Here is a 24,976-nt window from a genome sequence, read left to right on the forward strand (position 1 = left end):
TGCATATCCCTGTGCCTGCTCTGGACTTCAATTTCCGCATTTTCTCTAGATTTGTTTCCTACATCCATGCCCTAGTCCTGCCTGTATCCGTTCTCCCTCCTTAAGAAGCATTTACTTTCCCTCCTTCCATTCCCCTTTTCCTCCTATACTCTACTTTTTTCCTTCAAGTCTCCTCCCCTTTCTGACTTGTGCCTCTGCTGAGTTTTGTCTCTATTCCAGGGATCTATATTCTGCACCTACAGTAACTCCTGACTCACGGGATAGCGAAAACAGAAATAAACTGAGAGGGCAGGTGAGGACCTTGAAGGACAAGTTAACACATGAAAAGTAAAATGAGGCCCTGCTACTTAATATAAATGGTAAGTTTATATCAGTGCTCACTTTCAATCCTGCTACTTCTCTAAATCATTTACTAATCCCTTCACCTGCATCATATCTGCTTTCCAATTCCTAATACTTTCCATAACCCGCTTTTTGGAGACCCCCTATGAGTGAACTGTATGTAACATGAATGAGTTCCTGCTAACTAATTACATGTGTATAATGGAAAAGATTTAACTGGTTAAAGTCATGTTGCAATACTTTTGCTTCAAATTACAGTATCTCTCATTATATATGTATGTATTAGACTTTTTGTCAGTTGGATATTTGACCCCTGAATGATCAAAGCAGAGAAAAGCATAATGAAATGTCTTTTTCCTATATACACACACACACATTACACAAAAGTCTGTGTACACCTTTTCTAATTAGTGGGTTTGTCTGTCACCCACACCCATGATGAAAAGTGCATACAAGCCTGTAATCTCTGCAGATAAATATTACTAATAAAACTAGGTTGTACTTAAAGGGCCATGCCAGCGAAAACACATTTTTCTATCCCAGCACTCCTCACCTCATTGTTTATCACAATTTGGATGTCTCCTAAGTATATGTCCCCCTGCACACTGGCGGAAATTCCGCGGCGGGATTTTCTGCCCGTGCCCACCTGAAAACAAATCGCAGCATGTTCTATTTCTGTGTGGGTCTCGCAGAGGCCCGCACAGAAATGTCAGTAGTGATGGGCCATCTCCGTTCAGCGCATGTGCGGGCTGGCCGGCAGCCGGTGCATAGCAGGAGACCGAAAACGCCTGGAGCGGGTGAGCCACAGGCCTCTGCAGGTGCACGGGTCCGCATCCCCGCAGCGGGATCCGACCCAGCTGTCTGCAGGCGGCCTATCACAGTCACTTCCATGCAGTACAGCCTCCTGTCTGATACTTATCAGACATCATCTTGATTTTTAGATTTTTCCCTGCTTTCTCTTCCTCTGTGCTGTACTAGCAATCTCATGATGCATAACATGGGCAGTTCAAGTTAGTACTTTTTATGCCTGCTGGGAGGACAGTGTATAATTACCTTTTACAGTCTCCTAAATAAGCTACAGACCATATGTATACATTCAGAAGGATGAACTGTCATCTTCATTACAACTGTGAGCCTCTAATCATCTTCAGTAACTGTAAAATGAGTTTCTATGAGGAGCCTGTTTGGTTCAGTTCATGCAGAGACTGACAACTGGTGCTTGTCAGCGACTCTCTGCTTTGGCTGATAGATTGGGGATCCTCCTTAATGGTGTTTATATGCTATGATAGGGCATATTTCATAGAATCATAGAATTGTAGAGTTGGAAGGGCCCTCCACGGTCATCGGGTCCAACCCCCTGCTCAATGCAGGATTCATTAAATCAGCCCAGACAGATGTCTATCTAGTCTGTTTGAAGACGTCCATTGTAGAAGAACTCACCACCTCCCAAGGCAATCTGTTCCACTCATTGATCACCCTCACTGTCAAAAAGTTTTTTCTAATATCTAATCTGTGTCTCCTCCCTTTCAGTTTCATCCCATTGCTTCTAGTCTTTCCTAGTAGAGATGAGAATAGGGCCGACCCATCTGCACTGTGACAGCCCTTCAGATATTTGTAGACCGCTATCAAGTCTGCTCTCAGCCTTCCTTTTTGCAAGCTAAACATTCCCAGATCCTTTAACCATTCTTCATAGGACATGATTTGCAGATCACTCCCCATCCTGGTAGCTGTTCTCTGAACTTGCTCCAGTTTGTCAATGTTTTCTTTAAATTGGGTGCCCAGAACTGGACACAGTATTCCAGATGAGGTCTGACTAAGGAAGAGTAGAGAGGGATAATTTCTTCATGTGATCTAGACTCTATGATTCTCTTACTGCATCCCAGAATTGTTTGCCTTTTTGGCTGCTGCATCACATTATTGACTCATGTTCAGTCTACAATTTATATTGATATCATTATTTTCTAGATTTGTTAAAGGGGTTGTCTCACTTCTAGCTATTGATCACCTATCCTCAGCAATAGCTATAACAGATCGGCGGGAAGGGGGGGGGGGTCTGCCGCATGGGACCCCCAGGGATCAGCTGTTTTCCTGGGTCAGTGTCTTTGTGTACTGAGCTGTTTTGCTACAGTCTTCGAGGTTGGTACTGCAAGCTGAGTTCTATTGAAGTAAATGGAACTCAGCCTGCAATACCAATCCAGGCCACTGTGCAATGTAGTCTCAGTCATGAAATGTGAACAGCGGAGTATTTCTAGTCATAATCTGCATTGCATCCATAGGCAGCCTTATGCTACATTTGCATAGAACGATTATCGTTCATAAAATTGTTCAAACAAGTGAAATTAATTGTTCAGCTTGAATGCGAGCCAACGACTGAACGACGAACGAGAATTGTACACTTCTCGTTCACTCAGGCGAATGAGAATCGTGAGTAAAAGGGGTATAAGGGGGCATTTCACTAGCATGCAGATAGCTGTGCAAAGTCAATCTGCAGTTGGGCAAATGTGAGTCTAGTGCCCTTACATGAGGCAAAGCACAAAACTCAAATATATGTTTTTTACATATTTGTACCAGCTTGTATGATGTGCCCCACAGTGAAATGATTCAGACACCGGTCTATCTGTATCATCTGGAAATGTCCTCCTATTTTAGTCATGTCACTTGTAACTCTATACTGTGTGTCTTATGTAAGAGTAGCTATGAATGCGGTGAGTTTGACTGTAGGGGTGGGAGTCAGGCGCTCCAAGACACTCACATCTTTCTGCTTGTCCTCCGAAAAATAAATGACTTCCGAGATTTTCCTGTCTTTCTTTCCCTTCTACTTCTTTACACTCTTTGTGAATTCTGTAATGTCTTCAAATTGTACAATAGTGGTCAATGCTTTATTTCAAAGTGTCAGATAGAATTAATAGGTAGGGTATGTTATCCACCAAATTGGCTCCAAATTGGTACATAAACCTCCCAGTAAAAAAAAAAAAGTTTAGCGCAAGATGGAAATTTTGTTCTTGGAAGGACGGCCTACATGAGCTTGTTTTGTACTATATTTGTGTACACACATAACAGGTAAGATAGTTAAGGTACATAGAATAAATTATTGTTTCTCTTTCCTGTTAATTGAAGTGTGTGAGAGGTGATGCCCATGATGCCTTGCCCTCTACCCCATATAATTTATTGTACACGCTCTTGCTGTACATATGCTGTGTCACGGTTACCTGACGCCAGGTGTCCCTAAGATTCAGGTGAAAGGGGAGGGAATATAATGCTAAGCACCGCCAGTGTATTCTAGTGAGCGAGGAGAACAGTTATCGCAGATTGCACAGGTAACAGAGAAGAGGCGGGCGTCAGAACTAGCTGCATAGCTACAGGTGACTGGGGAGGAAACACAAGGTATACTACAAAAGTGTCTGTCTGCTGTAGTGGCTCGAATAAGGGAGTGTTTGTGTGTATTGGCTGCATGCGTGTGTGTGCAAGGCAGACAGAGCGAGCCTCGAAGGGAACGAAAAAGGAAGATCCGGCAGTAAGAATCTTATGTATTTCTAATTGTTCAGAACGTCATTTCCGAGACACTGTATGAAAGATACCCGTGTGTCATATATGCCACTGTAGCAGGAAGTTAGGAAGGAATGCAAAGCTGGATTGCAATTGTTATTTCTTACTGTTCTGCCTATGAGCCGCAACTGTATGTGGAAATTATCGGTGTCTGCAATCTGACGGTTTAGGCAAGTTCCTTTTTATCTGTGCATGATGCATATGTTAGTATTTATGAGAAGTGGAGTGGTTATAGATATGTCTGTACATGAATGATTTGTTAGTGTATGTACTTGTTATGTGTTTATAAATACATCATAAGACTTGTTCAAATAGTAATGCCGGGCTCACATGGATGTGTGTGCAAGTACATAATGACACATGTATTTGCTGCATGCCGCCAAGCCAATAGACTATGTTGGTGTGTATGTGTGCATATTCTTGCCCACATGATTTTAGGCTGCACTCTAGGCTCACATGTCTAATTTCCATACAGGGAAGCTCCAATCATGAAAGGGCTGGTGTCTATATTAAAGGGGTAGAAGAATAAAGTTGCCACAGGGCAACTAAAACCCCATTGGTTATGACCCCAACCAATGGAATTGTGATTGAGTTTATCCATAAAGGCATGGAAATTGGTGACATCCCTATCCCAAATTATGAGGATTTCATCAATATAAAAGCTCCAAAAAGGATAAGTCTATTGTATATATCGAATTCCCTAGAAAAGACAGTGCTAGCCTCCCACCACCCCAGGAACAGGTTAGTGTAAGTAGATGCACAAAACCGTTCCCATGGTGGGGCCACGTGTCTGCAAGAAGAAGGTCTCATTGAATAAAAAATAGTTATGAGTCAGCAAGAAGTGGAGTAGATGCCCAAGAAACGTATTCTGCACATAATATTGAGTACCCGGTGTATACAGGAAATATTTTACTGCTTCAATGCCTAAGTTGTGTCTGATATTAATATATAGGCTCGCAACATCCAGACTTGCCAATTAGGCATTTTTTAAGGATGCTGAAGTTGTGAAGTCTTCTGATGGTTTCTTTAGAATCACTTAAATAGAGGGTCATTTACACAAGAAGATTATTGCGCAACATTTGTTCAAAGAATTTTGAAGAAATGTATTATTTGTTAACTTTTCATTTGTCACTCCCTTTCAACCAGCATAAAAATCATCGCTGGTTTGCTGACTTCTCGCTATTTCTAAACTCTCACTAGTCAGTGTTTCTCATAGAATGTGAAGTGCTCAGCGAGAAGACAGCAGTTTTTTCCCCTGATGACGCCTAGTTCGGCGAAACATCAACGCCCGTTCTCCAGGCATCGGTGCTCACATCCTGAGCGCTATGATGCCATGAGTTCAAGAACATGATGCTGCAGCCTCTTCCTTGGATGCAGCGGTCAAGTGATTTCCTGGGACATTATCTGTCACAACAAACCCGGGACTGCAGCGGGCTGAAGTGCTGGAGCCCAGCAACCGCGGAGGGGTAAGTATATCTCCGTTTATTATTTTTTAAAATAACTGAACAATCCCTTTAAAGTGGCCAGTGCACATATGTAGACAGAACTTCAGGATGCTCATCGACCTGGAGATTTCATCCATGGCAACCTGTCATACATCAGCAGTCATTCTATAGCTCTATCTACAGATACATGTTTAGTGAACATTAATTGAATCAAGCCAATTATCTATAAATAGCCAACAGTAATTATAGTAATTATGCTACTAAATGCATGTGTTTGTGAAAGGTGAGCATTTACACATAACTCTCTCATTGTACAGATTACACCATAGAAAGCTACCTGAAGAAAAAGCCAGAATGGAAACCCCTGATGGGCCATGGTCATGGGTTGTGCTTGTTGCAGCCATGATCACCCATGCATTGACTCTTGGGTTTCCTTCCTGCATCGGGGTGTTTTATACCGAGCTCCAGAACTCCTTCCAGGCATCCAACACAGAGACATCCTGGTTTCCATCTATTGTCTTAGCTGTACTGCATGCTGGAGGTTCGTATAATCTTTGAGAAAAAAACAAAAAAAATCATTTTTACGTATGTTGTAACATTACATCTGATGCAAAAAGTATTTGTAAGGTTTTTCTGGTATCTAACTTATTTTTTGTGTCCATAAAATGTGATAACTACGATCTGCTATAAAAGATGGATTATATAGATTGTATTTGAGAATTAGCTTTAAAGCATGGTAACAAATCTCTATGGTAATTGTTTTATATGACAATCAGTAGATTGCATTTAAATGTTTTTGGGGGTTTTTTCTTGGACTGTAAAAACAAATTTTCCAAGCTTAAAACGGTGCAAAATAAAGAAAAAGTGAATACTCACCTACACCAGTTGTTTTCATATTTAATGCTGGAGCCCCGGTCTCGACCAGTCAGACCCCAGAAGAAGCTGGAGGGTGGTCCCGTGTCTTTCATGATGCACATGACTGATCACCCAATTACAGATTTCAGTGGTGATTCTTCCATAGCCACTGAAGCTTGAGAATGGCTGAACAGTCATATAACTGCCCATTGGCTTCTTCCGTGTTCAGAGCAGCGGGCACTGGGAGTTCAGGACAGGATGCCACTAGAGAAAGTATTCATTTTTTCTTTATTTTACACCGTTTTAAGCCTGTAAAATATTTTTTCAGTCCTAGAATATCCTTTTAAAGGGAGTTCCCGATTTCATGTAACTTGTTAATTCACTGTAGCGTAAAAAGTTAGTTAAATTGGTTGTTCAGTTTGTAAACTATGGATGGCCTAAACAGTAATAAAGCAGTGAGGGTCTACCGTTCAGGACGCCCGCCAATTAGCAGTTTGTTCAACCAGTGTGCTTGTGCATGGAGTTGAATTGTGCAGAAAGCAGATAGCTCAATTTCCACTGCAGTGGCCATGTTTGGTATTGCATGCTTGGTATTACATAGAAGTAAATAGGAACTGTGCCTGTAATACCAAGTTTGGCCACAACGAGTTGGAGCAGAGCTATATGCTTCCTGCACAAATCAGTTCAGTGAATAAGTGCATTGCTCCAGTGAATAGCGGGGGTTCCAAGTGGAGGACCCCAGCGGATCTACCATTCATAGTCTATCCTAAGGATAGGCCATCAGTAGTTTATAACTGGACAAGCACTTTAGCTATATAGTTTCTGTTTCAGTTACTCACTTTTTCAAGATCTCTGCTTGGTGTCAGTAAATAGGAACTCTTGCGTACATCTAAAGGCTGAAACGGGACATGATCATGTGTTATTCACACAGATGAGTGATGTAGCTGCGTGAGTAAGACTAGGTCAAGACTTTTTTTTAGCCTTTGAGTGTTTCCATTTCCTTTTAAAAATAAGATGCTGTTTGTCCCGCCTATGTACTAATTTCTTGTTGTGATATTTTGACCTAAACTACAAAGGACAAGGGTGACAAATAATTAACACCTTCATCTTGGCTGAGGATGAACAATAGGAAGCATTCAAGAGTCTTGTAATGTTTTCCCTGCCAAGTATAGATCATGAATCCTGTTATTATCCCTCATAGGCTTAGCAGTAGGAGCTAAATACCTGCGCCCATGTCTATATTTAGCAAAAGCTTCTTATGTGTTTTGGTATCCAACCAGGTAGTAAGAATAATTTACTTCCAAGATGTGCACTAAAAATCTGTAGACCTAACGAGGTTCACGATGTACAAAGTAGCATCATTGAGAACTTTAAAGGGCATGTATCATTCAGAGGTCTTCTTTACTAATTCAAACCAGATTTTGAAACATATTGCGTTTTCTATTTTTTTTTATCATACTTTCCGTTTAGGAGTATGGGGGCAGCCATCTTTCCGGAGCTGCTGCTCTGGTAACAGCATTCAGAGATATGCTTTACTCCAACCGTATGCGCATATAATACTATAGTCTGGGGATGACTCCTTGTCTTCTATAGGCAAGTGATTTGTGCAGGCTCAGTGACTGTCCAGAGGTCACTGTACAGGGAGGGGGAGGAGGTGAGCTGTGGCTATCACCTATTGTCAGTGGTCCGATCATATGTTAGCTGCCTCCAGCTTTCAAAGATCTGTTAGATCTGTTATGGGTGATGATCATAATGGTATGTTTTTTTAATATAGATAGTGCCATAGAAAATTAAGAGAAATCATTTTAAAAAGTATGTTTCACATCAAAATATCACACACAGAAGTTGTTTTTTGTAAAATGCTACTCTAGTTTTTAATGCAGTTTTTGGAGCCAAAGCCAGAAGTGGATCCAGCAGGAAAAAGTATAAACCCTTGCTTCAAATTCCCAATTCCTTTTGAGTTCACTCATGACTTTTCTTAAAAACATAGTTTACAAAGGGGCTGGGAACAGGGAGAAGAATCATCGACTCCCCACCAGCTATTTGTGTACAAGGAGAGACCTGTCAATGTAGCGGAGCTGACTCGTTGAACCTGGTGGGGAGCCGCGCCGATAATTCTCTATCTCCTCCCAAACTTCTTTGTAAAGTAGGTTTTCTCAGAGATGCCACGACATTTCAAAGTAAGACATAGCCGTTCATAATGTATCAGGATGTCATGCCACTTGTGGTTTGGGTAGCATAATAAATCTCCTAACTGGTTCCCTTTAACATAGCACAAAATGTGTGAATGGAAAGTAATGTCTTCATAGAAATACACTGCTGCATACTGATCATCATTACAACTACATTTCCTGGCAGTCATTTTGTCCTTCAGTTTAAGGTGTCCGTTCCCCTTTAAACATTGGACGTAGTACAGCTATTCCTTCCCACCCTCGGGCCCATATGCACACAGGATGGCTCATTCAAGCATGCATGTGTTCTTACTATGGAGACGGGAAAAAGCCACTTCCATAAGAATGAGGAAATCCAACACATTGTTCCTTCTTCCCCTGGACATCTGTCCTCTGGAGAGATAAGGGGCACACCCATACAAATTAGATAGTCAGCCCATCCCTCCAAAATCAGCAGGTTCAGCAAGCATTCATCTAATGTGTATGGCCACCTTTAGACCTTTGCAGCGCTTGCATTGTCCAACCACAATTAATTGAATGGTTAAAGGGGTTTTCCACTAGATTAAAAAAAAAAAGTTAAAAGGGTTCTCCATCCAGAGTTGCAGCCTGGGTGCCTGCCGCACGGAACCCGGAAGAAGTAGCAGACGATCATGTGCTGTTCATTGTGTATGTGACCGCTCAGCTAGTCACAGGATTCAGCGGGGGTGATTCTTCTATGGCCTTCAATGAGCAGCATATGACCACCTGCCATTTCTTCCAGGTTCAGTGTGGCGGACACCCAGGTTGCAGCGCTGGACAGGTAGCCGCCGGGTTAGGGGAGTATTCAATGTATCTTTATTTTTGTCCTGGAAAACCCCTTTAAACCGTACAAACAGATAACAAAGTGGGCTTCCACCTAACCACTGGCCACAAATTAGAATCATTACATATGTCATGCCACCAGCCATTGTGTGATGGCATACTAGCTTATATTCCTAGTGTTCATGTTTCTACTCTTACAGAACAATAACTGCACACGTGGTCCATTCAACCAACAATAATGGATGTTGATTGTGGTCCTCGTGAGGGTCATATTAAAAAAAAAACCTTCCATTTTGGAAAACCTTGCTGCCCTTGAGGCGCTGGCTCTGTCTTACTCTTTGAAAAATTCAAGCATGATGCTGTTTCGGGGTCTCTGCAGCCCTTGATGTAGTGGCTTTTTCCCGTAATGCCTAAAGTTGAGCTTCATGCTGTTCCATGGTTTTTGATGCCCTTGAAGCACTGGCTCTTCCCCTCTCTTTTTGAATTCAGGCCTGATGCTGTTTTGGGTCTCTGTAGCTCTTGATGCGCTGGATCTTGCCTTCTCTTTTTGAATTTGTATCTCATGTTGTTCGGACGTCTCTGCATCCTTTAATGTCTTGGCTTTTTCCAGCTCATTCTTAAGTTGTTGGTCACATAGTTTGCTTGTCTCACTCACTTGCAGTAATTTTACTCTTTCTTTGCTTTTGGCTGGACTTGTCTTATGGGTTTACGCTTTTTCTGTGGCATTCCAGTCTCACCACACATCTGAATTATTTACCTCGCTGAATCACAAAGTATCGTATTTCACCATAGATTATACAATAGGCCTCATTTATTAAGACGGTGTAAAAAAATGTGTTTGTTGAACATGGCAACCTCTAGTAAAGTGAAAGTTGAGATGTGATTGGTTGCAAAAGCAACAGTTGAAACCTTCCCACCTCCAATATTTTAAGTTGGATCATAAAGAGTATGTGCCAAGTTTGGTTGAGAGCCCCCAAGGCATCTAGGAGCCTATGACATACAAACAAATGTGCAGATCGTGGATTTGGTTGCCTTGGCAGCCAGAGGTCTTAAGAACGCCCCCAGGCCTACCATGGATTTCTAGCCACCAAGCCCTGCCTGTGATAGGGCTTAATAGAATGCCAGTAAATCTATAATATATTGCAATACTTTACTACTGCACTATACTGCACATGCGATTAGATGATCACCAGTTCAAGTCCCCAGTGGAGAATTAGAAAAAAGTAAAACTAAGATTAATAACGTTTTTTAATTAATAGTCAATTTAAAAAATATTCAAAGTAAAAAAAAAACATTTTCGCAGTCATCCAAAAATAAAAAAATTGGTATTGCCGCACCCATAAAAGTTAAATTTATTAAATATCACACTATATATCCCGCACGGTGAAAGCCATCAGTTTTGCCGGAATTCGGCTTTTTTTGTTCCACCATCTCCAAGAAAAAATTGAATAAAAAGTAATATGTACCCCAAAGTGATGGCAAAAGAAAGTAAAGGTCACTCCACAAAAAGCAAGCCCTTACATTGGCCCGGGAAATAATGAAAATGTTATGGTGACACAAAGCAATTATTTTGTTTAAAAAAGGTAATTTATAATTTAAAGTAGCAAACATAAAAAAACTATAAATTTGGTATCGCCATAATTGTACTGATACACAGAATAACAACAAGTCATTTTTATTGCGCCATGAATGCTGTAAAAACAAAACACACCGCATAAAATGTTGAAACTGGGCTTTTTTCCATTTCACCTCACTGAGAATTTTTTTTTCCAATACATTATTTAGTTTATTAAATGGTACCACTGCAAAATACAACTAATCCCACAAAAAGTAACCGTCATGTGGCTATATTGCCAGAAAATGTTTTTTAAAAGTAACATTTTTTTAAAGTGGGGTGGGGGAAATGGAAATGAGAAAATTAAACAGGGATGCAGAGGGGATGGTTTAGTAGAAGATACGTAACACTAGGATACTAGTGATAGCTCTAATGCCTCAATACTGCAATGGTCTCTGTGTGGGATCTGCTTATTTTTGATACCCAGGAAAGCTAGTTACGCAATATAACCTTAAGAAATTTAGGCTTATCTCCTACAGTTGGACTGACCCCTTTGTATAGTTATGTATATGGTATGTTCCCCTTTGCATTTTTATTACTATAATGCATCTAAAAAAAACTTTGCAAATAAATTTTCAAATATCCAACTTTTTTGTCTTCCGTTCCTATGCAGACCTATAAATCTTCATAGTCAGAGCCTATTAATATAATTCCTGTGCAGTCTTATGCCTCATGCCCACGGCCTAGTCGGACTCCGCCAGCAAAATATCGCAGCAGAGTCTAACACGACGCCCCCCCGAAAACCCCATACTCACCTCACCGAATCCGCCAAGCGAGTCCCGTCTGGTGAGCTGGCGCACATGCACAGTACAGCGCATGACACACCAGCAGTGGGAGATGACACGAAATCACGCGATACTTCCGCTGTACTCACAATGGAAGTATCGCGTAACAGATGGCTTGCATTGACTACAATGGAAGCCAGCCGCACGTTTTCCCGTGGCAATTAAAGCATGACGCAATTCCTTTCACACTGCGGAATTCCACACCGTGAACATTGAGCTATTAGGTTCAATAGAACCTAATAGCGGCTGGATAACGCCGAGGATTTCCGCCGCGTGAAACACGCCGTAAATCTATCTGTGGGCTGTAGCCCTTATCCTGTAGCAATATTTGCTTCCATTTATCTCCTATTTCTTGCTAACCTACTAAATGTACAATACGTTCTTATGTTAGCAAGAACTTTGTAGTCCATTGACTTTAATGGCATCCGTCCATGAAGATAAAAAGATCTGTATAGGTGCTGTAAAAAAAAGGCAAACAGATTTTTAATCAAGACTATATGCAAAGTCATTTTTATGTTATATGCACTAAAGCAATAAAAATAGTTTCAAAGATGGTAATAGGTTTAGAATTACGCCAGCAGCCAGCTCGGGATCAGATACAGATTTGCTGTAATATCAACATAACCTAAAGGGACTGATAACACACAGAACGCCTGAATGGAAAATGAAATATCATGTGAAACCTAAACCGAGGTTTTACATTCCTGTCCTAATGCATTATCAATGTACAAATAGACTAAATACAGAATAACAAAATGTTGCAAAAGGACAGAATGATTTCGCAAATGTCATTGTGAACACAAGAAAAACTGTATTCATTATTGCATGCAGCATAAGAAGTAAAGATATACAGGAACGGATAGCCTTGTTTAAAAGAAAAAAGTCTATTCTTCACTAGAATTAACCCAAAATCTCCACCAAAAGCCAGTTTAGGCAAAAAGTAATTTCCTGAAATAATAATAATTTTAGTTGATGTAGCGTCAACATATGCTGTAGCACTTTACATTCAGAGGGCACATGTACATGCAAAATTTGGGCAGGGGGGGCGCGGGGGTCAGGGGCGGCACGGGGCAGCGAGGGGGAGAGTGAGAGAGATCCCTCTCACTCTCCCTCCCGAACCCCTCTGCAACCCCCCGCTCACCCCCGCGCCCCCCTCCCCCACCCCCAATCTTCAAGAACAAGCCAGCAGGTACTCGAAAAAGTCGATGCTCTCTCGAGTATATCGCCTTACCGAGTATGCTCGCTCATCTCTACTTACAATCTGTGAAGAAATAGGGGTGACACAAGAGGGAACAGTGCTTGCCCAGCCGCCTTTTATATAAAGCACGTTGGAAACATAAAAGGTTGCATAAGTCCGTCAACAGCCGGTATCTGTGTATGTAGAGATATGAAGTTCATTAGGGTTCAAGGAGTGTGAGTGTTTAATGAATGGGTGAGGTTGTAAGGAATAATATCAAGGGGCTGCTAGGACAAACTTCTGAGGACATGAATAAACTATAATACTACTACAGTGCTTTCTCAAGTCATAGGAATTACATAATACATACTACAGTATGCTACTATAAATGCAGGGACGTAACTATAAGGGCCCAAGACCCTTAGGGGGCCCATAAGGCCTTTCTTCTCTATATAGTAAGCCTAGTAGTATGAATAAAGCGTTATAGTTGGGGGCCCTGTTACAGGTTTTGTATTGGGGCCCAGGAGCTTCAGGTTACACCTGTGTATAAATGCATAGCGATTTACCATTAAGTTCCCTAACACATTATTATTATTAAGTAACAAACCATTCATACAGGTCGATCATTACCAATAATCAATATGTCTATGCTTGGGCTACACAGTGATTTAATACTGTACAGAGGCTGCTGTAAAACCCAGTTGCCTTGTGACTTTGATTATTCCTATGTCAGGCGACCAGCCTGTCTGTACAGGGTTATCTTGTCCTTCTGTGGACGACTCTTTTATTGGCTTCTATTCTCAGTCATTGTTACAAGGCTTGTTAAAAGATCTGACGTTGACTTGCAAGAATGCTGCCTTCTAACAGGTGGCGCTGTAGAGGCATTGTTCCATCATTTGCATAAATTTCCCAGAGGAGCATGGATGGCCTTATAAGTCTCCTCACACCTTCTAAGTGCTCTCTCTGAGGAGAAACTATGCCCTTTATGACCATTTGCAAATTTATGAGATTCCCATCCAGGCTCTTACAGACGTGCAAAGAGAGACTCACTTCTGGTCTACACAGCAGACCTCTAGAATTTGGCTTATGAATGTGGGGTAAGGTGATGTACCGGTGCTTGAAGCTGATGTCCCTTCCATAAAGCGCGGAGTAAAAGAATGCCTGAGGTACATGTTAAGGCCTCATGTCTACGGGTGGATCGGATTACGCATGCGGGAGCCTGCAGCGGAATCTGACCTTGCCCGTGGCCGAGGACACTGCGGGTCTGCTGCTTACCCATCTGGGTCTTCTATCTTCTTCATTGCGAATGTGTGCGGAAGCGCCGGATGACGCGGCACCGCACATATGCAGCAGAGGGTTTTGTTTTTAAAGGCCCATTCACATGGAGCGATGATTGCTCAAAAATCACAAAGAAGCGATCGCTTGAGCGATAATCGTTGCGTCTGAACGCGCGGCCATCGTGCACTTTTCGAGCACGGTTAGCTGATCGTTAAATTCAGGCCAAACTAAAAATCGTCATTTAGCCTTATCAGTAGTTCTCCACAGGTAGTGCTGATAGCATTGTTTACCATCGGAGAACAAAGGAACTGAATGCAGATAAGAGCCCTCGGGCTATTAACTGCTTTCAGCTAAAGGCTTCATTTACACACTAAATTGCTATTAAGTAGCTGAATAGCTATTTAATAGTTTGCACAAAATGATCGCTCAAAACTGTCACCCAAACTGTCTTTGAGCGATCTTTGAGTGATCATCGCTCTGTGTAAATGGGCCTTTACTCAAAAGGTTCACAAAACAAATCTGCATGCTTTAATCCAACTGCAGATGCCCATGTTTCTCTATGGGCGGCTAGTACTATGGATTGTCAGTGCAGGTGCCCTGCTCAGATTCCGCAATTCAAGTCCACCCGTGGACACTGGGCCTTAATGAGGAGAAAAGAAAAACAAAACTAAACTAAAACTAAGTGCTTCTTTAATTGTCCTTTTAATAATCTATTTTGCTGCTACAATAACAATGATAAGGTTCTGTTTACCAGAAACAGTGATAAATCTATTTTTCATATGCATGTTATTTCTGTTTTTTAGGCCGGCTGCAAATAACCGTATTTGAATTGCAGAATTGGACCATCCGCGGCATTTTGCACCTATTACAACAATAGAACATTTGCATGTCCGGTCACACGAGCGGACAGAGATTGCAATTCCTGCTTGCGGAAATTAAATCACAGCATGTTCTATTGTCCAGATTACGCGCGGACGGCTGCCATTAAAGTCAATGGAAGCTGTCTGACCCGTGGCCCATCCGCAATTGACACTGCCGATAGGCCATGGGTACCCGCTGCGATGGCGCAGGAAAAACAGAGTTTCGAGGAAAAAAAAAAATCTGTACTGCGCATGTCCGATGGCAGCTCGCTACAGCCATCCGCAAAACAGATTAAAACAGATATGCACGGATCCTGGATTCTGCTGCGGACTCCCGAATGCGGAATCAGACTCCTTCGTGCGCAGCCAGCCTTAGCCAATTGAAGGACAAACTCTAGAGCAAATGATAAATGATAATTATCACAATTTGAAGGGAGGGACAGAAGGCTGTAGACACACAACGCCCACAAACATAACCAGATCAAGTGTGATCAATACTATGTAAAAAATAGATAAGATTTAAAGGGATAGTCCAATCACAGAAAGTGATGACATATTGCTAGGTATGCCATCATTTCTAATCGTTGATCCCCAGGTGCCAAGGACGCCACAATCCTGAGAATGAAGGGTTCAAAGTCAACCTTCAAAGTTTTTCCTGCACGTTGGTGTTCCCAGCCATGCAGGGAATTATAGTACGTCCCATTCACTGAATGTCATTAACCAAAGAAACCGTGAAGGTCCTGCAGTGTTAATGCAGCCAAACATATGTCTTCATTTACTGTGATTGGAATAACCCTTTCTATGGATTTTATCATATATGGCAGCAAAAATATGGCAAAAGGCAAAGTATCGAGCTTTTTAAAGCTAGCTCCTTTTCAGAGCACCTTATCCTGACACAGAAAGATACGCAGAGAACAATAAACAATGGCAACGATTATGCATAGTATCGAGCATGGGAAGTGCTTTCATTGTACGAAATCATTAATCTATTTAGGATATGGTTTCTCAATAGCTTTGTTTCATCTTGAGTGTTATCTTAAAGTATCAGCCCTGTGACTTCTGATCTAGAATCTAGATCTATAACCTCGGTCATGTATCTTGTTGTTTTCATAGAATGGCCAAGGCTAGGAGACAGTCTTGAAGAACGGTTCCTTAGCCCATGCTCTATCTATACAGAACATGTAAACATCCATGGTTACGTGCATGATAAGCTTGTTATAATTATACACAGAGGACACATCTTCACTAGTGCGAAATAATTTATTCCAAAGTCAGCTGCTCCAAATGAGGTTCTATTTTTCTGGTGGGCAAGTTCAAACCTGCTTGGAGAAGCTCCGCAACAAAGCCTTATTATACCACTTATGGCCACATAGTGAATTGCTTTTAAAGGAAACCCGTCACACCACCACAGCACCAAGATAAGTTATGGTGCTATTGGGGAAGGTAAAAGGGAGCCGGGTGCTGTAGTTTTTCACCAGTGGCGTCTTCCTCTGAAGTCCCAGCGGCACATGCAAATCTGACTCTTCTTAGAATCCTGTGTGCACGTTTTTCTATATGAGCCTATGGGAGAGCGCATGCATGGAGCGCTACCGGGATTTGAAAGGAGGACACTGCTGGATCGCGGGAGCGGATGAGTATAAAAAAAACACTCCCTGTCACGTCCCGTAGCAGCAACATAACTTAGTTTGTGGTGCTGCGGAAATGTGACAGGTTCCCTTTAAGTGTGATGTAACTGTAAAATCATTTAATCTATCTGTTACACATAACATGCTAGGATTTGTAATATTTATATTGTATCAGACTAATAAACCTCTTCTTGCCTCATCATGTACATATATGTCATGGACAGGGGTGTAGCTAAAGACTCATAGGCCCAGGTGAAAAAGTTTATCTTGGGGCCTCCAACTTCTCTTAACCCCTTAACACAGAGGCATAAATCGAAGCTCCTGGGTCCCAATGAAAAATCTGTAAGAGGGCCCCCAACTAGAATGCTTTATTCATAGTACTGGGCACCCTAAATGGAGAAGAGAGGCCTTATGGGCCCCCTAAAGCTCCTGGGCCCGGGTGCAACCGCATCCCCTGCATGCCATATAGTTACGCCAGTGATCATGGAAGGGGTTCACATGAAATGCTTTACATGTATGAGCAAACGCCATCCATAGTGGGAAACGGCTGCAATTGTCAGCTGCAATCAAAATTGAGCACACGCAGTGAACGCTGGAAGGTAAAAAAAAAAAAAGGAATGCCAGAATTGCAGGGGAGTAAGGGAGTGTTCACACACAAAAAATCTAATAGAAGTGATCAAGAATGTAATGCATACCCCACAAAAAACATGCCATCATGCTGCTCTATTGATGGAAAAATAAAAAAGTTATAGTAGTCAGAATGTTGCAATCTTTTTTAAAAGTTTCATACATTTTAAAAGCAATAAAACATAATAAAAAAATCTGGAAATCGTACTGACCCAAGGAATAAAGTTCACACATTTTTCCCCACGCATAAATGCCATAAAAGCATGACACCATAAAGTAAGGCACAATTTGGGTTTCTTTCCATTTCACCATACTTAGTATTTTTTTTAAAGGTTTTTCAATACAATCTATGGCACGTTAAATGGTACCATTAAAAAATACAACTTTTCCAACATAAATCAAGCCCTCATACAGCTCTGTCAAGGTAAACATGTATTAAGGTTATGATTTTTTGAAAGTAGGGATGTAAAAACAAAAAACAAATAGTGACGCATCTTAATTTTTGCACCAGAATACAATTCTAATTGCCAAAGGAAAAAAATACCCATAGGTAATATCCCCTAAAATATACTATAAATACTTCATTATTCAAAAAAAGACAGAAATAACATCCAATGATATTTAAAATAAAGGGGCAAATGGTGGTGGCAATGAAATGTGACCAGCAGTCAACAACCAGTATCATGTTGGCCTGGATGGCCAACTTTCAAAAGCCTATGTGGAAATTAATAAGTCAGCACCACCAAAACCCTATTAAAACCTAATCTATAGCCACCCCGACATGTTTCGCCTTGTGGCGTCCTCAGGGGGAGCAAAGAACCAGGGCTGTAGTGAGAATTAACTTTTATCACCTAGCCATAGGATAGGTGATAGAAGTTTGATTGGTAGGTGTCTCACTTCAGAGACCCCCACCAATAAATATGGATGAGCGAGTATACTCGCTAAAGCACTACTCGCTCGAGTAATGTGCCTTAGCCGAGTATCTCCCTGCTCGTCCCTGAAGATTCGGGAACCGCCGCAGCTGACAGGTGAGTTGCGGCGGGGAGCAGGGGAGAGCGGGCGGGAGAGAGTGATCTCTCCTCCGTTCCTCCCCGCTCTCCCCCGCAGCTCCCCGCTCCGCTGCGGTCCCCGAATCTTTAAGGACGAGCGGGGAGATACTCGGCTAAGGCACATTACTCGAACGAGTAGTGCTTTAGCGAGTATACTCGCTCATCCTTAGTGGGGAACCATGTCCCCATCTTCTCCTCATTGCAGGCTTACTGCACTCCCTGAAGTGAGGAGGAGATTGAATAGAGTGGAGGCAGCGCATGCACAATGCTGCGTGAGCGCATATGCGTGGACATCGCCGCATTCAATCTGACATGACTGAGGATGGGAGAAGCATCTCTGCAGTGACACGAAAAGGGGGACGCTGGGCTGCCTTTCTCGGGATCCTTGGAGATCTCAGCATTGAGACCAAAACTGATCAGACTTTTATTACCTATATTGTGGATAGGTGATAAAAGTTAATTCAGGTACTTTAAGGGGTTAATATAGAAAATTGCAGCATAAGGCTATCTTGTATTTAAGCTTGTTTGAACATACATAAATGCTGGGTCATGGCAAGTATACCACCAGTTTACGGAGAGAGGTGCTGTATACAATTACATAAAGACATTATAATGCACATTCCTTTATGGGATTACAGCTGGTGGTATAAAAGGGAGATGATGGAATTTAAGTAGGCAACTATATAATTCCAAAGAGAGAAATCTTTTAATTGGGTTATTAAACCAGAAATTCCAGTTGGTTTTACAGGTATAAATCTTACACAACCTGCAATAACAAGTGATGAAACCTCTATCACCAACACCGAGTCTTTATTCTTTTCTTGCTTTTTTCTTATGCAGGTCCATTATGCAGCATTATGGTAGAAAGATTTGGCTGCCGAGTATCAGTAATGGTTGGTGGTCTCTTATGTGGAATTGGCATGGTCACCAGCTCCTTCTCTCAGACTATAATTCACCTGTACCTAAGCGCTGGAATTATTGGTGGTGAGTTGTGCTTCATAATGGAGGATTTCTATGATGAGATTTAGTTTTTAAGTCAAAAAAGTACTGTCGTAATATGTCTTTGTAAGATTTCATGCACACAGAGTAACATAGTATGTAAGGCCGAATAAAGACAATGTCCATCTAGTCCAGCCTGTTGAACCTCCTTGTTGATCCAGAGGAAGGCAAAAAACCCCAAGAGGCAGGAGCCAATTAGCCCTTTCGGAGAAAAAATTCCTTCCCGACTCCCTAATGGCAATCAGACTAATCCCTGGATCAGCCCCTAATAGTTCCTACCGGTCTGTAAGAGAAACTAGGTAACAGAAAACAGATCCCAGGTGACAATAAAGCTAGATTCTGAAAGTAACCATTTTAGGCCTACCGAGATAAAAGAAAAACTTTTGAAAAAAAGGTAGACAATCAGTTTAAAGTGTTACTGCTCCCAGTAAGAGAAACAAAATAATCTTGTGGATATGATAGCTTTTTTAATTCAAAATTTATTTTTATTAGAGACTTTGTACGATACAAGCATTGCAATAGAACACTTCTCTGTGGCATAGGAATCAAGAGAACTAAGCATATACACCTTCATTGATTTGACTCCTTAAAACGTAACTTGCCCCCCCTGCTTGGGCTCTCAGGTCCTGGCACTTACTTATAGCGGCTTCCCCAACGGCACAGCGGCTTCTTTTTCGGCGGCGACAGTGTCTTCCCTGGGGGCCTCCCTGCATGAGCAGCACATGGAACCAGAGAGTGGCGGCGTGGCATGGGGAACTCGACAGCACATCGCTGGGTGAGAGTGAGGAAGGGGGACGAGGAGGCTGTGGGGAAGACAAGAGGGTAGTGGGGACACTGCAGTAAGACTGCACAGAACAGTGCTGGGTGACAGTGAGAGAGGGGGACGCTGCGTGGAAGGATACAGAGGAAGGCTGGAGGGTTAGGGGACAGTTGTGGGTGACAGTGAGGGAGAGTGAGGGTGCGGTGGCGGCGGTAGGGGGGGTGAGTGGGGGCGTGGGAGGCTGGAGGGGAGTTGAGGTTGGCGTTGTCAAGAAGCCGCTGTGCCGCCCGGCAGCCTCACTTAGCGAGTGCCAGGACCTGAGAGCCCAAGCAGGGGGAGGCAGCCCTGCAGCCAATTAAAAACTGTGGGAGTGCCCAGGCTGTAAAGCAGCCTGTATCTTGTCACCACCCACACTTACAGTAGTGACAAGATACAATAATACCAACTCCTCCATACTGCCTATTTTATCCAAAGCATTACCCAGTTCAATCTTGTTAGGGAGCCCTCAGATCTCCAGAGTCGAGGAATCACTGTTCTTATAGCCAGGAGGAAAAATCTGAAAATATTGCTCTTGCTAGTTCCGATGGGCCGCGGCAAGATTGGTAGTAGAGCAATTTCAGGAGGTAGTGTCAGAAAACTCTGATTCAAAACATTATATAGATCCTCAATCTCCTTCCAAACTCCAGAAATAGGAGAACAAGACCACCATATATGTGCGAGTGTACCTGACCCTCCCATGCATATCTAACACAGGTCAGAAGTTCCCAGGTAATATCTAGCTAGATGAGCTGGGCTGCGATACCACCTTGTAATAAATTTATAGTTCAACTCTTGATGATTTCCAGATGCCTTCATCTTGTGAGTTAAGCACAAGGCCTTGGCCTATTCCCACTCAGCCAAAGTTCGTCCCAATTCTTTTTCCCAAGACTTCCAGATTCCCCTCCCCAAATCCCAGTCCTCTCCAGCTACTAATATACTATGGACCATAGAGATCTTCCCCTTTGGCCGGCGAGGACCCTCACACATCTCCTAAAAGGGGGTAGATGGTATAGTTAGACTGAGGTTGGTCCCAGAGCTTGTATGCAATGGCCTAGCTGGAGGTATTTGAACCACGCACCTGCCAAAGGTCCCTCTTATCCAAAATTGTGTTACGTGGTAAGAGTCCGTCATCATTGACCAGGTCCTGGTCTCTCGGTAACTAAACCCCCAATCTGTTTAAAAGTGATAGTCCTGAGTCTCCCTGAAGGAAATCTGGGTTCCCTATCAGAGGCGTCCAAGACCCCAGTACAGTTATCAGGTCGCTCCAATGCACAAAACCATCCCAAATCTTCAGGAGGGAGCTCATGAAAGGGGAAACCCTGATGCCCCGCCATCCCAATCCTCCCCTTAACCAAAAATGTCCCTGAACTCGGCCCGGGACAGAGCTTTGTTCCAATTAAACCCCTCCGTGCACTAGGTCTAAAACAACCTAACAGATCGCAGATCTGTAATAGAGGAACAGATCTGGTAAACCTGCCTCACCTTTCTCCTTTCACTGAGTAAGCAATGTGTAGCTGAGACGCACCCTAAACCCTCCCCATACAAAGCATGTCACTGCCTTTCGAAGTTTAATAAAGTAATTTAGCGGGAATTCTATGGGCAGTGTTGAAAAAGGGTAAAGGAGTTTAGGGAGAGAATTCGTTTTAATGGTATTAATTCTACCAAACCACGAGAGGGTCAGCGGGTGACACCTTTTTAAATTTCTTTTGTTATAGAGGGGAACATGAGCTCAGAATTCAAATTCGATAATTTTTCTGGGTTAGGAGAAAGGAAAATCGCCAGGTATTTGATGTGATCCTCCCATAACCAGGACATACAGGGTCATACCAGTTACGATATTGATCGGGTTAAAGAGCTTCCAGTTTACCCAGACCTGTGCTGTGGGATTGTTATATAGGGCCACTATCCAACTTATTAATCTACTGCCCAGTTCCATTTTTCTCAGTGTAGCCTCAAGAAATGCCCAGCTCACATGATCCAATGCCTTCTCAGTATCAACCAAGAGAAGGCACAAGGGACTGTTGGATATTATACCTTTTGATGGCTAACAAATAAAATGACGATTATAACAGTGTAAAGGCCCTTTTACATGGGACAAGTGTGAGGCAAACGATGCACAACACATCCTGTGGATACTCGCTCCTGTGCTCTTACACAGGGGCGAGTATCGCTGGATCGCCCACAGCGCAGCCAGCAGGGAGGCGGAGCAGCTGGAGGAGAGTTCTCTCCCCGCCCCTCTCCATTCACTGAAAGCAGCGGTCGTTCAGTACTGATTGGCTGCTGTTTACGCTGAACGATCGTCGTTCAAGATTTTAAGCATGCTTAAAACCGAATGACTGGACGATTCATGCCAGTCATTCAGTTTCTGCATGCTTTTACACTGGATGACTAACGTTCAAAATCCTGCATGGGCGTAGGTTTTTGAACGACCAGAACGAAAATCGTGCCATGTAAAAGGGCCTTTAGCTTATGAGGCTAATTAGGCCTCTTCATCAGGCTTAATCATGGTTAACCTTAGCACTGACTTACTAGTGAGCCATGAAAGCATTATTCTTACCTGCTTGCTTTTTTCTCAAGGAGTAGGCAGTATTCTTGTAAGGGCTTATTCAGACGACCGTATATCAGCCGGGTTTTCACGCCGGGCCGATATACAGTGTCTCTCTGCAGGGGGAGGAGGCTGGAAGAGCTGGGAGCAGTGAACCCAGCCGATATACGGCCGTCTGAAGCTGCCTTAAGGGTGTATACATATATAATGAAGTAATCTGTTTTTTTTTCCACACAGGCTTAGGACTTTGTTTCAGCTTCCAAGCAGCAGTCACGGTACTTGGTTACTACTTTGTCAAGCGTCGGACTTTGGCCAATGCTATTGCCTCCACAGGAGCTTCAATAGGCATGGCTCTCTGGCCTATTGCATCTCAGCACCTCTCGCAGATAATGGGATGGAGAGGTTCCTTTATGATCTTTGGTGGGGTGTTGCTCAACTGTTGCGTATGTGGTGCTATAATGAGGCCAGTTAAAGCTCTACCAGCCACCCCTAATAAAGATGGATCTTCGCCAAAAGCCAATGGAGTAAACAATGGTGTTCAAGAAATGGAACATGCTAAAGGCATAAAAAGATACATAGCTTTCGATCTACTACTTCATCATAGAAGATATCAGATTTATACAATAGGTGTCACCTGGATGGTTTTCGGCTTTGTCTTGCCTCTTTTCTACTTGGTGCCATATGCTACCAGCAGTGGCATAGATGAATCAACAGCTGCACTTTTGCTCGCTCTAATTGGCTTCATCAATATTTTTGCACGTCCAGTAGCCGGACTTGTGTCCCAAAAGCAAATATTCTCTGGGAAGCTGATTTACTTATTTAGCGGGGCAGTAATTGTGAATGGACTTAGCAACCTGGTGTGCGTATCTTTTATGTCCTTCACAGGCCTTATTGTTTATTGCATCCTGTATGGCATCTCTATGAGTGTAATTGGATCCCTTTTATTCCAAGTACTGATGGATACAGTTGGTATGAAGCGATTTCCTGGAGCTTTTGGACTTTTTACCATCCTGGAAAGTGTAACAATCTTGATAGGACCACCATTGGCAGGTAAGCAAAAACTGAATGCCAACTAGACAGCTGTCACAGTAATAATCACGCAACTGCTTTTACACGGGAGCAATCATTGCTCAGTGACTGGAGGTGGGAAGTGCCAGGGATTGGTCTAGCCCGCCCATCTCCATTCACAGTAAACAGGCAGTCATTTATAAGTGAATGACTGCCTGGTTACATAGGCAGATCATTGTTTGATTTTCTTATGCCTGCACAATCAGAACGATGAACGAATTCATTCATTGTTGAGATTGTGCAGGCATTTATACTGAACAATTATTATTCAGATTCCTGTGATCCAGCGAGACTTTGAAAGATAATCGTTCAGTGCAGCGGTAACTATAAGGGATGCAGAGGATGCAGTTGCACCCGGGCCCAGGACCCTTGGGGGGCCCATAAGGCCACTTTTCTCCAAATAGGGAGCACAGTACTATGAATAAAGCATTATAATTGGGAGCACTGTTACAGATTTTGCATGGGGACCCACAAGCTTCAAGTTACATTCCTGGGGCAAGAGATGGGGGGCCCAGCTGAACTTTTGCACCCGGGCCCCTGAGCCTTTAGTTATGCCCCTGGTAGGGCTCTAAGTGATATACATATGGCAGAGGATGCCCATAGCAAAAGTAAAAATGGAGTCCTGCTGATGTGTACCATCACACCCTTCCATTCTGGGAAAGAGAGACCTACATCATTCCTTTCATAGAATAAGTACTGTATTACTTTCTGGCTGTTTACTTCACTTTTATACATTGCTGCATTTATATAGAGAAGCAGTCCTGTGCAGGTTCACATTCCTGTAGGAAAGGGTAAGCTGAAGTTAGGCTGTTATTTCCACCAACCCAAGAGCAGCTCCTCTTTGGTGAATAAACCTTGTAATTAGTTAATATTCCAATGGAATTAAAAGGGTTTTCCAGTTGTAAACTACTGATGGCCCATCGTTAGGATAGGTCATCAATAGTAGATCGGCAGGTATCTGCTGCCAAAGGCCCTGTCAATCTGCTGTTTCCTGGACCAGTGCATTCATGCACTGAGCTGATTTCTGCAGAAAGTAGACAGCTCCGTTTCCAATGCAGTTGCCAAGCTTGGTATTACAGGTGAAGTTTCCATTCACTTCACTGGGATCTTGGTCTGTGATACGAAGCCTGGCTACTGCTGCGGGAATGGAGCTGTCTGCTTCCTGTAGAAATCAGCTCAGTGCATGAGTAAGGTAAGCAGCTGATCATCAGGATCCATGGCAGCAGACCCCTGCTGATCTACTATTAACCCCTTAGTGACCAAGCCTGTTTGCGCCTTAATGACCAGGCCAAATTTTGGAAATCTGACATGTGTACTTTAACATAGAATAGCTCCGTAAAGGTTTTGCATATCCAAGTGATTCTGACATTGTTTTTTCGCCACATGTTG

The 24,976-nt window shown here is 42.7% G+C and overlaps 1 protein-coding gene across 7 annotated transcripts in view; it reads left to right on the forward strand.

Moving 5' to 3' along the window:
• Positions 1-216: 216 nt before the first annotated feature.
• Positions 217-24,976, forward strand: part of SLC16A5 (solute carrier family 16 member 5) — a 34,511-nt gene continuing 9,751 nt past the window's right edge. Inside the window, exons 1-4 of one of the 7 annotated variants that reach the window (XM_066587993.1) lie at positions 217-359; positions 5,651-5,874; positions 19,017-19,160; positions 22,757-23,569. In XM_066587993.1, coding sequence (XP_066444090.1) covers positions 5,688-5,874; positions 19,017-19,160; positions 22,757-23,569 — 1,144 coding nt within the window. In that variant the 5' untranslated portion in view covers positions 217-359; positions 5,651-5,687. The other 6 variants (XM_066587997.1, XM_066587996.1, XM_066587992.1 and 3 more) reach the window with 6 other exon arrangements.

Source organism: Eleutherodactylus coqui, chromosome 13, assembly GCF_035609145.1.
Source record: "Eleutherodactylus coqui strain aEleCoq1 chromosome 13, aEleCoq1.hap1, whole genome shotgun sequence".
Lineage (NCBI taxonomy): Eukaryota > Metazoa > Chordata > Amphibia > Anura > Eleutherodactylidae > Eleutherodactylus > Eleutherodactylus coqui.